Genomic DNA, 13,183 nt, shown 5'->3' with positions numbered 1-13,183 from the left:
TCACACCCCCTTTCGATCGACATATTTTACAATCAAGTGAAACGCAACAAAAATGCAACAAACATTGAAATATGAACGCAAAGGGTACAAAACCCACCTACAATCTGATACATCTGATATTTGCTGAATTTCCCCCAGGGATCAATAAATTACTTTCTATTCTATTCTATATATCACTAAGCTTTAGAACTTTGTTGTGAAAATCTCCTTCCGCGTCTGTGGAAACGCTTCCCACCCACACTGCTTGGTGCCTCGTCTGAGCTGCTGTGACTTACATTACCATAGTAACTCATTAGATTACCATAGTAACTAATTAGATGACCATAGTAACTAGTATATCATCCATAAGCGCAGATTCCAACCATTGAAATACTTTGTATAGTTGAAGACTTACGGTCGTTAGAAAACATCACTGCACATCATAATGGCAGCTACACTTTCCATCTTAAACATCTAAAAAAATTATTTGGGAATGTCCGGCGGGCCAGATTGAAAAGCTCAACGGGCCGCATGTGGCCCCCGGGCCTTAATTTGCCGGGGTCTGATCCAGACTGTTATCGACGCAAAGTTCAAAAGCCAGCATCTGTGATGGTATGGGGGTGCATTAGTTCCCAAGGCATGGGTAACTTACACATCTGTGAAGGCACCATTAATGCTGAAAGGTTCATACAGGTTTTGGAACAACATATGCTGCCATCTAAGCGGCGTCTTTTTCATGGACGACCCTGCTTATTTCAGCAAGACAATGCCAAGCCACATTCAGCACGTGTTACTACAGCGTGGCTTCGTAAAAAAAGAGTGTGGGAACTTTCCTGGCCCGCCTACAGTCCAGACCTGTCTCCCATCAAAAATGTGTGGCGCATTATGAAGCGTAAAATACGACAGCAGAGACCCCGGACTGTTGAACGACTGAAGCTCTTCATAAAACAAGAATGGGAAAGAATTCCACTTTCAAAGCTTCAACAATTAGTTTCCTCAGTTCCCAATCGTTTATTGAGTGTTGTTGAAAGAAAAGGTGATGTAACACAGTGGTGAACATGCCCTTTCCCAACTACTTTGGCACGTGTTGCAGCCATGAAATTCTAAGTTAATTATTATTTGCAAAAAAAAAATAAAGTTTATGAGTTTGAACATCAAATATCTTGTCTTTGTAGTGCATTCAATTGAATATGGGTTGAAAAGTATTTGCAAATCATTGTATTCGGTTTATATTTACATCTAACACAATTTCCCAACTCATATGGAAACGGTGTTTGTATATGGTAGAGGTTCACCAGAACAACTTTGCGCGTTACAAACTACAACATGGCTGACGGGGTGGAGACTCAGTCGTTGGGTGCTTATCCTTGAGTAGGGCTTTGGCACTGAAATAAGTACGGCCACAAAGCGCCGCATTCTGAAGAGACAGTCAGAAAGGGTCTTGAAGATGGTCTGTAAAACAAAATCTATGCTATATCTATCTATTTTGACCACAGGGAAGAATAATATGACCCCTTTATAATGAAGATGTGTCTGGTGGTTGGAGCTAACATGTAAACGTGTTAAAGGATTTTAATCAAGACCAAGGATTTTTTTTGCGAGCTTTGGGATGCTCATCTCCACTTCCCTTTGTGAGATGAAAGCCAAAACTGATTTTAAATGATTGAAGGATTTCATAATGCACAATGATCCCTGATTCGTTCAAACAAACACATTCAATATCTGGCTCTCCTAATGAATTCAACTTGCAAATACAGTTACAGTGACACTGCTTGTAATGCAGTGTAAAACGGGTTTAGGAAGTTTGTTCACTTCAGAGTAGGATTGGACAATTATAATCACGATTATTATGATTGATATTGAAATCACGATTAAGAACAATATTTTTTATTAATTTGAAAACATGAGCATTTGTTGTACCACCAAAGCTCAACTTTAAGTTAAAAAGTCCCAACGACAGTCACACACACACACACTGGGTGTGGTGTGTGGCCGCGCTCTGGAGTCATTTTGGTGATTTAACCCCCAATTCCAACCCTTGATGCTGAGTGCCATGCAGGGAGGTAATGGGTTTCATTTCTATAGTCTTTGGTATGACTCGGCAGGGGTTTGAACTCACGACCTACCAGTCTCAGGGCGGACACTCTAACCACAAGGTCACAACATTTAACCACAGGTTAAATGTTGTTTAAAAGAACAGCGGATATAATTTATTAAGGAAAAAATCACAACAATTAAAATAATAATAATACTAACAACAATACATTTAAATAAAAATAACAACATAAAAAACAATTTAAAATACGTTTTTCCATGTAAAACTTTTAAACTCACTTTACTACCATAGAGTGTGTACTTTTTTGTCCTTTATGAAATTCAATAAAATGGTCGTTAATCAAATGCAAAAAAAAATGTGCAGCACATCTGGACAATTTTTGAGTACATGATGCTTGTGTAAGGTACTTTTAGAAACCTTTGTTTTGTTAGCGCAGTCATACCGGATGTGTCTGGGTGCCGGTATATCTATCTTTAGAAACACTAATACAAAACCTCACAATAATGTCTGATTGAATGCTAAAAACGTTATGACAGACCGCCTTAAAAAACGGAATGGAATTTTAAATTTTTTTTTACTGAATGAGACACCCAGAATGTACATGAAAATAAAGAATGTGGGATTTACAATATTACCTATGAACGATAAAACACTGAATATTGACAACATATGAACGTCACACCCACTCTTGGTCGACATATTTTACAATCAAGCGAAACGCAACAAAAATGCAACAAACAGCGAATGTGAAGGCTAAAAAAACCACACCTACAATCTGATACATCTGATATATCACTAAGCTTTAGAACTTTGTTGTAAATATCTCCTTCCGTGTCTGTCCCTGACACCCGCATTTCAGGCTGGCCGTTCTGGAAACACTCTGTGGAAACGCTCCCCACCCACACTGCTTGGTGCCTAGTCTGAGCTGCTGTGACTTAGATTACCATAGTAACTAATTAGATTACCATAGTAAATAATTAGATTACCATAGTAACTAGTATATCATGCAAAAGGGCAGAAAGCAACCATCAACTTTGTATAGTTCAAGACTTACTGTCATTTGAAAATATCACTGCACATCATAATGGCAGCTACAGTTTCCATCTTAAAGGTCTAAAAAAAATTATTTGGGAATGTCCGGCAGGCCAGATTGAAAAGCTTACCGGGTTCCCCGGGCCTTAATTTGCCCAGATCTGGTTTAGGATGTGTTTCAGGGATAAACGAGCAGTACCTGCATTATTTTCCCAAACAAATGTTCCTTTACCTCCCAATGACAGCATTTTACTCACATGTATGTCCATTTTCGTGATAGTCTGCCTTTAACAGGGGTTTCCGTTTTAGTGGGCAGTTCTGTGAATCCGTCCGCGGATACGTGAGCGCGGCAATCATATGGCCTTACTTTTTTGTTGAGTTTACGAATGATTGATTAGGCATACTGTTCTAGCACTGTGTCAAATAAAAAGTAGCAACCATGGTCAGATCCTTAACTTTTTCTCTCATTCACTCCTCATCTGTTTCATCCTCACAAGCTCAGTCATTTGCATGCATGTCGATTAATTGTTCAGCCCTACTTCAGAGGTAAATGACTTAATGCTAAGAGCCTGCTAAGTGATTTTAAAAACTCTTTCAGAAGTGCAACCAGCTGTGTCATTTCTTCAACGTCTCCTTCAGCAGCTCGACAAGACTTTGCACTTGGGCACTGCCTTGCCTGCAGCTTTTCTTTTGCACCTCCAGCATATTTGACAGGTTACCATACTTTGGTCTTTCAGGGCTAAATTTAATAAATAAAAGATAATAAAGCACAAGTGCGTGTGTCGGTTGCACTGAAATGCCACCTTGCTTGTAGACTAACAAATGCTTGACAAAGTTTTAAAGTAAACAGTCTTAAAACAGTAAACAATCTTAAAACTGGAGCCATTGTATAGTACTACTGTGAGTGTGTGTACTTTTATGGCATGGTAATTAGGTATGAATCCTCATACATTTAATCCCGTAATGCAGAGGTGTCAAACTAATTTTAGCTCTGGGGTCGCATGGAGGAAAATATATTCCAAGTGGGCCGTACTGGTAAAATCATGGCATGATAAGTTAAAAATAAAGACAACTTCAAATTGTTTTCTTTGTTTAAAAAATTTTGCACATCATAATGTTTTTTTTGAGGTGGTGGCGGTTTACACTTACATGTTGCGGTTAATATTATTCTATCTTCATTTGTTGTTATTTATACTTTATGAATACATTGTCATAATGTTCATCAGTCAAATATGTTTGAATGTTTAAGAGCTGACACTAAATGTAAAATTTTATTGGAAACATTTTATAGGTTAAAATTGTTTAAGAGGTGTAGAGCAGAAGTTGTACTTAATTGTAGTATGAATCTTGGAATGCCAACTGTTGGTACAGTTAGAAAAGTTAGCATACTGCAAGAGGTTAGAAAGTAACAAACTATAAATGGGTGCTCTGAATATATCCTATTAGCTAAAATGCTGGCAAAAAAGGTTAGCATGCTAATAGGGGAACAGTAAGCATATATCTAACATGGCGCTAAGTAACGAAATCCTTGACTATTTGGTCAAAATGTGCAAAATTAGTTTAAATGCTAGCATGTTAAAATTTTATGCTAACAATAGCAGTAGAACAGCTAACATACTTCTAAGATAGCAGCAAGTACCAGAATCCATATTCATTAGGTTTAAAAAAATGAAACAAGCTAAATTACAAGCATGAAACGTCAGCATGCTAACATTAACATGGTAACAGGGGAACAGCTGGCATTATTCCAAGATGGCAACAAGTAACAAAACACATACCGGTATTTATTTGTAGATTATTAATTCTAGTGTAAAACGTTAACATGCAAACATTAGATGCTAACATTAGCATGCTAACAGGTGGAGACCTAGCACAATGTTAAGATGGCACCAAATAAGGGAATCCATGGTTATCAGGTTAAAAAGTACAAAGTAAGCTAAAATGCTAGTATAACCCATTACCACGCTAACATTAACATGGTAACAGGGGAACGACTGGCATACTTCTAAGATGGCACCAAGTAACAAAATCCATGATTATTTGGTTTTTAACTTATATATTTAGCTAAAATGCTAGCTTAAAACATTAGCATACTAAGGACAGCTAGGATATTACTAAAATGGTGTGAAATAAGTAACGAAATAAGTGATTATGGGGTAAAAATGTTTGAAATTAGCCTAAATGCTAGCATGTGAACATGTAAACAGTTAGCATACTTCTAAGATGCCTCCAAGTAACAAAATCTATACGTTAAAACTTACAAAATTAGTCAAGAAATGTGAAAATTGTGGAACTTGGAAAAATGTTCCATTTATTTCAATGGTAATTTCTTGGTAATTTGGGAGTTTCAGGAAAAGTTGAGGTGAAAAATAGCATGAATTTCCTGAATGAGATGAATTGGTTGGTGTTGGAATTGTTTGAATCGGTTGAGACATTTATTAGTATTGACGATTTATATTTGAGAATTAGTGTTACAGAATTCCAGGAATTCCAGAAATTCCAGGAAGACTGAAACTTGGTTTGGTCTGAATTTCCAGAATGAGTGGAATGTGTTGACAGTGCAAGGGTTTGAATCGGTTGGTAAATGTGGAAATTTTGGAAATTGTCAAATTAATTTCAAAGAGAATTAACTGGAATTTCAGGAAAATAGGGGGATTTTTTTGAAGGTGATAAATGGCATGAATGTCCTGAATGAGCTTGATTGGTTGGTGTTGGAATTGTTTGAATCGTTCGAGAATTGTCAAAGTAGTAACGCATTTTATTTGAGAATCAGTGCAGAATTCCAGGAAAACCCAAATGTTTTGGGAAGTTGGAAAAAATGTTAGTTTGAATTTCCAGGATGAGTGGAATATGTTATAGGTGAAATGGTTTAAATCGGTGGAGAAATGTGGGGATTGTGGAATTTTGAAATCTGTCCCATTCATTTCAATGAGAATTTCCTGGAAATTTGGTTATATCGGGAAAAGCAGGATTTAAAAAAAAATGTAAATAGCATAAATTTCCTGAATAGGTTGATGTTGGAATTGATTGAGTCGATTAAGAAATGTTAAAGTAGTAACATGTATTATGGAATTCCTGGAATTTTGGGAAAACCGGAAATTTTTATGGTTTGAAAACTAAATAGATGTTTTTGTCCTGACTAAAGAATGGTGTTAATGGTGGAATGGTTGGAATGTGTTGAAAAATGTGGAAGGAGTTGTAGAAAGAAAAAAGAGTGGAAATAGGGCTTGGAAAACCGCGAATTCTGGCAAATGCTGGAATTTCTTTAACTTGAAACATTTTTATTTTGAATTTCCAGGATGAGCGCAATGTGTTGAAGGTAGAATTGTATGAATCGTTTGAAAAATGTGGGAATTGTGTAAGTTTGAAAAATAACCAAATTATTTTGCATGGGAAAATGTCCCTGAAAACTGTGATTTGTGGGAAATCCGAGAATTTTGGGAAATGTTCGATGGAAAGGCGGGGATTCCTGAATAAACTGAACAGTTTGATGTTGGAACGGTTGGGATTGGATGAAAAATGTGGAAGGTGGAGCCACCAAAATATGGAGAATAATAATAATAAATAGATTATTTTTGGTGTATAATAACATAGGTCTGAATGCTTTGAAGAAGTTCCCCAATATTTGCCTTTCGGGTTTTTAAGAGGGGTGCTATTTTTAGATCATGCTAGATGAATGCTTGGGATGATTTATTTTATTCAACCCGATTCAAGAGAAACATTTGGAGGGTGACATAGTTTGAGTATACAGCCTGCATCTCGCTCCATTTTATCAGTGGCTTTTTCTATTGACTGTACAGCATTAGTTCATTTCCTGTCAATGTAATTGTCCGTATCCTCCTCTATGTTATATTTGAAAACATGTCCTTAAATGATTCCCGGGCGCGGCCACCGCTGCTGCCCACTGCTCCCCTCACCTCCCAGGGGGTGATCAAGGGTGATGGGTCAAATGCAGAGAATAATCTCGCCACACCTAGTGTGTGTGTGCCAATCATTGGTACTTTAACTTTAACTTTAACTTTAAAACATGCAAGTGTTGTTTTTAATAGTAATTTGCTGCTGTAGGCCCAAGTAAAAGGTCTCAGCTCCCCAGTAAATTCTACTTTATTTCATCATTGTCACATTCAGTACGTGTCCATGCACTAAATTGGTCCGATTCCTCAAATAGTTTGGCTCTAAATAAGCATCATATAACCCATTGAAACACCTTAAAGGGGAACATTATCACAATTTCAGAAGGGTTAAAATCATTAAAAATCAGTTCCCAGTGGCTTATTTTATTTTACCCATCACGCAATATCCCTAAAAAAAGCTTCAAAGTGCCTGATTTTAACCATCTTTATATACACCTGTCCATTTTCCTGTGACGTCACACAGTGATGCCAATACAAACAAAATGGCGCATAGAACAGCAAGGTATAGCGACATTAGCTCGGATTCAGACTCGGATTTCAGCGGCTTAAGCGATTCAACAGATTACGCATGTATTGAAACAGATGGTTGTAGTGTGGAGGCAGGTAGCGAAAACGAAATTGAAGAAGAAACTGAAGCTGTTGAGCCATATCGGTTCGAACCGTATGCAAGCGAAACCGACAAAAACGACACGACAGCCAGCGACACGGGAGAAAGCGAGGACGAATTCGGCGATCGCCTTCTAACCAACGATTGGTATGTGTTTGTTTGGCATTAAAGGAAACTAACAACTATGAACTAGGTTTACAGCATATGAAATACATTTGGCAACAACATGCACTTTGAGAGTGTAAACAGCCCAGTTTTCATCAATTAATATATTCTGTAGACATACCCTCATCCGCTCTCTTTTCCTGAAAGCTGATCTGTCCAGTCCAGTTGGAAATGCATCTGCTTTGAGTGTCGCAGGATATCCACACATTCTTGCCATCTCTGTCGTAGCATAGCTTTCGTCGGTAAAGTGTGCGGAACAAACGTCCAATTTCTTGCCACTTTCACATCTTTGGGCCACTGGTGCAACTTGAATCCGTCCCTGTTCGTGTTGTTACACCCTCCGACAACACACCGACGAGGCATGATGTCTCCAAGGTACGGAAAACAGTCGAAAAAACAGAAAATAACAGAGCTGATTTGACTCGGTGTTTGTAATGTGTTTGAGAAAATGGCGGATTGCTTCCCGATGTGACGTCACGTTGTGACGTCATCGCTCCGAGAGCGAATAATAGAAAGGCGTTTAATTCGCCAAAATTCACCCATTTAAAGTTCGGAAATCGGTTAAAAAAATATATGGTCTTTTTTTCTGCAATATCAAGGTATATATTAACGCTTACATAGGTCTGGTGATAATGTTCCCCTTTAAGTCAGACTAACACACCTGAGTTATGCGATTGAAAACCAGATCTCTGGAGTGGGTGTGTGCCGCAACAGAGACTGTTTATTTGCTTCACAAATGACAAAACCCAAAACCAGTGAAGTTGGCACGTTGTGTAAATCGCAAACAAAAGCAGAATACAATGATTTGCAAATCCTTTTCAACCTATATTTAACTGAATAGAATGCAAAGACAAGATACTTAACGTTCGAACTGGTAAACGTTATTTTTTGCAAATATTGGCTCATTTGGAATTTGATGCCTGCAACATGTTTTAAAAAAAGCTGGCACAAGTGGCAAAAAAGACTGATAAAGTTGAGGAATGCTCATCAAACACTTATTTGGAACATCCCACAGGTGAACAGGCTCATTGGGAACAGGTGGGTGCCATGATTGGGTATAAAAGCAGCTTCCATGAAATGCTCAGTCATTCACAAACAAGGATGGGGCAAGGGTCACCACTTTGTGAACAAATGCGTGAGCAAATTGTCGAACAGTTTAAGAACAACATTTCTCAACGAGCTATTGCAAGGAATGTAGGGATTTCACCATCAAAAGCTTCAGAGAATATTGAGTAAGGCCAAAATCCAACATTGAATGCCCGTGACCTTTGATCCCTCAGGCGGTACTGCATCAAAAACAGACATCAGTGTGTAAAGGATATCACCACATGGGCTCAGGAACACTTCAGAAAACCACTGTCAGTCACTGCAGTTTGTCGCTATATCTGTAAGTGTAATTTAAAACTCTACTGTTCGAAATAAACTCAAACTCAAATTATGCAAAGCAAAAGCCATTTATCAACAACACCCAGAAACGCCGCCGGCTTCACTGGGCCTGAGCTCATCTAAGATGTACTGTGGAAAAGTGTTCCGTGGTCTGACAAGTCCACATTTCAAATTGTTTTTGGAAACTGTGGACGTCGTGTCCTCCGGACCAAAGAGGAAAAGAACCATCCCGATTGTTATAGGCGCAAAGTTCAAAAGCCAGCATCTGTGATGGTATGGGGGTGTATTAGTGCCCAAGACATGGGTAACTTATACATCTGTGAAGGCACCATTAATGCTGAAAGGTACATACAGATTTTGCAGCAACATACAGTATGTTGCCATCCAAGTAACATCTTTTTCATGGATGCCCCTGCTTATTTCAGCAAGACAATGCCAAGCCACATTCTGCATGTGTTACAACAGTGTGGCTTCGTAGTAAAAGTGTATATAAACCTCTTCACGCTGCATTTGTGCACTCCAAACTACTTTTACACAACAATAGCAACCTTCATCTAGTACAGGCACAAACACTTGTTTTTGTTTTTTTAAGCAAAGAAAACAATCTGAAGTTGTCTTTATTTTTATGTTATCGTGCCATAATTTTACCAGTCCGGCCCACTTGGAAGTAGATTTTTCTCCATGTGGCCCCCATCTAAAATTAGTTTGACACCCCCACATTAGAGAGAGTGCATGGACACTGGGACTTCACATAGTGAGTGTTGACAAGACAAGAATCAATGAGATTTAGAACATTTATTTTGACATTGCATCAAACATTTCAGATTATATAATGCTGTAGAATCTTAATGTGAAAATACATGTGTTGGTGATTTTTTACACCGTCATAGTAGAATGAGCTTTATCAATGATGTATTTATTTGCCACTGTTATGCGGCTTAAAAGTTCTCCAAGAAATTAAAACAAATCTGTCAGTATAATTCAGTGCAGATTGATCCATGAGTGCAAAACAACTGCAATAACAAACATGAATAGTACCTGGTAGTGTTGTCCCGATACCAATATTTTTGTACCGGTACCAAAATTATTTCGGTACTTTTCTAAATAAAGGTGACCACAAATTTTTTTTATTATTGGCTTTATTTTAACAAAAAAATCTTACGGTACATTAAACATACGTTTTTTTATTGCACGTTTGTCCTTAAATGAAATGGTGACCATACAAGACAACATGTCTTTTATTAGTAAGTAACCAAACAAAGGGTCCTAATTTAGCTGCTGACGTATGCAGTTACATATTGTGTCATTTTCCATTCTATTATTTTGTCAAAATTATTAAGGACAAGTGGTAGAAAATTAATTATAATTGACTTGTTCATTTACTGTTAATATCTGCTTACTTTCTCTTTTAACATGTTCTATCTACACTTCTGTTAAAATTTAATAATCACTTTTTCTTCTGTTGTTCTGTTGGATGATACCACGAATTTGGGCATCAATCCGATACCAAGTCGTTACAGGATCATACATTGGTCATATTCAAAGTCCTCATGTGTTCCGGGACATATTTCCTGAGTTTATAAACATAATATACATTTATAAAAAAACAAAAGAAGATGTTGTGATGCCAAATAGTATCGACGTAATCATAGTAGTATCGACTAGATACGCTACTGTACTCGGGCCGGTACCTTTCAGAGGCGGTATAGTACCAAATATGATTCATTAGTATCGCAGTACTATACTAATACTGGTAAATCGTACAAACCTAGTACTTGGTGATGTCATTCAAAAGAGTCTAATGTCTAATTATGAATGTAGTTAGTACGGATGTACTGTAATTCGGAGTAAACAAAGTCCCTACTCCCATGTGCTGGTTTGCCTGTACTGCTGTTTAGTCACTGGAAACGTGTTCATAGTTCACTGAGCCTCTCACTGTCTTTTATCTGCAGATGTATCTGTGAGCCTGTTGTCCCTGCTGGTGACCACCTGCGGTCTGGCTCTATTCAGCGTCTCTCTATTTGTATCATGGAAACTTTGCTGGCTACCCCTGAGTGGCCGTTTTCTCCCAGATGTCCTCAAGGGGGCACATTTTCTGGGAGGGGACCAACAGCCTGTCCTAACGGAGGTAAGATTAAAAAAGCTCTCATAAATGTGTATCAGTACATTAACTTAGTGTCATGACAAAATGATACAAATGATTCCCATGTCTGCTCCCAATCCCGTATTTTACTCAGACTGTAATTTAACTAACAATAGCAAAAATAAATTATTTCCGGTCCACTTGTCACCATTGAAAAAACATCTGCACAACACATTTTTTAGCTCGTAAATTCAGGCCTTAAAAAAAGCACACTGGCAAAATAACAGGAGGCAGTCGGGTCTTTTCACCAGTTCATTTTATGCATCACACTTTTCAACCTCAACCTTCTGTGTTAGTTTGAGAGGTTGTTCTGTACATCAAAACAAATATTCCTCCTTTGATGATGTACAGTATGAAAGACACGCATGTGCATACATAGTATATATATTGTGGTACCTGATTCTCACCAAGACACAGGATTGGATTTGCAGCAAGCCGAAAAGGGCATTTATTGTACAAGTCTTTTTTAGGAAGGGCGGGGTGTGGAAGTAGCAAACTTAAAGTGTCCATTAATAAACATAAATATCTCCCATCTGGGGCTCTCAGTCCTTCACACAGCACACTTCTTTAAAGGTCAAAGGTCGTTGCCGCCTGATGCACCTGCCTTGACACAGAGGAGAGCCAGACCTGAATGAGGCAGAGTTAAGTAGGGTTTGGAGCTGGGCCCCACCTGGCCGCACAGCTGGTGTCACTTCAGGCTGATTGAGCAGGTACAGGGGAATGTACCGCCCCTCGATGATGCGGCCAAGGCTGGGGCGTTGTCTTCCGTGTTCCACTCTGCCTCCATTCCCTGGCTCCTCCCCTGTGAGGTGCCTACCTGTCAGGCGGTGCTTTAGTGAGACTCCACAATATATATATATATATATATATATATATATATATATATATATATATATATGTGTATATATATATATATATATATATATATATATATATATATATATATATATATATATATATATATATGTATATATATATATATGTATATATATATATATATATGTATATATATATATATATATATATATATATATATATATATATATATATTAGAGATGCGCGGATAGGCAATTATTTCATCCGCAACCGCATCAGAAAGTCGTCAACCATCCGCCATCCACCCGATGTAACATTTGATCAGAACCGCACCCGCCCGCCATCCGCCCGCACCCGCCCGTTGTTATATATCTAATATAGACGATGCAAGGCATTAGTGAGGTTATAAAGCTTTTGCCTGTTAAAGAAAGGAGACTGATCCAATGCAGCACAGACATTCGCGTGCCACGCTGTCACGACCCAGACGCACACCAGTGCGCAATCATATGGGAGCCGCGCTGAGCGCACCTCCAAGCGCGTCTCGGTGCCGGCGACGGCCGGGTATGGGCCCAACGCTCCAGCGCCATCCATTTTCAGGGCTAGTTGATTCGGCAGGTGGGTTGTTACACACTCCTTAGCGGGTTCCGACGTCCATGGCCACCGTCCTGCTGTCTATATCAACCAGGGTGAGCCCCACCCCTTTCGTGAGCGCACTGCGCGCGGAGTGACCCCTGTTACGCGCCCCCGGCAACAGGGGTGGCGGGCAGGTAAGCTGCGCGGGCGGAGCGCGCGGAGTGACCTCTGTTACGAGCCCCCGGCCACGGGGGTGGCGGGCAGGTAAGCTGCTTACCTGCTGCGCGTGACGCCGGCCGCGGCGAAGGCGGACGAGGCGGGGTGTCGGTGCGGTGGGCGCGGTGGTGACCCTGGACGTGCGTCGGGCCCTTCTCGCGGATCGCCTCAGCTACGGCTCCCGGTGGGGCCCTCTCGGGGGAAGGGGCCTCGGTCCCGGACCCCGGTGAGGCGTCGGGGGGCCTTCTCCGCTCGGTAAAAGTGTCCATCTCTTTTTTTTTTTTTTCTTCTGTTGT

General features: G+C 39.4%; 1 protein-coding gene across 1 annotated transcript in view; it reads left to right on the top strand.

Moving 5' to 3' along the window:
• Positions 1–13,183, top strand: part of syt9b (synaptotagmin IXb) — a 103,297-nt gene that overhangs the window by 50,520 nt on the left and 39,594 nt on the right. The window contains exon 3 of the mRNA XM_061969795.2: positions 11,092–11,267. Coding sequence (XP_061825779.1) covers positions 11,092–11,267 — 176 coding nt within the window. The remainder of the gene's footprint in view (positions 1–11,091; positions 11,268–13,183) is intronic.

This window comes from Nerophis lumbriciformis, linkage group LG10 (genome assembly GCF_033978685.3).
Source record: "Nerophis lumbriciformis linkage group LG10, RoL_Nlum_v2.1, whole genome shotgun sequence".
NCBI lineage: Eukaryota > Metazoa > Chordata > Actinopteri > Syngnathiformes > Syngnathidae > Nerophis > Nerophis lumbriciformis.
Note: the sequence above shows the minus strand (reverse complement) of the source record. Positions and strands in the feature narration are given on the sequence as shown.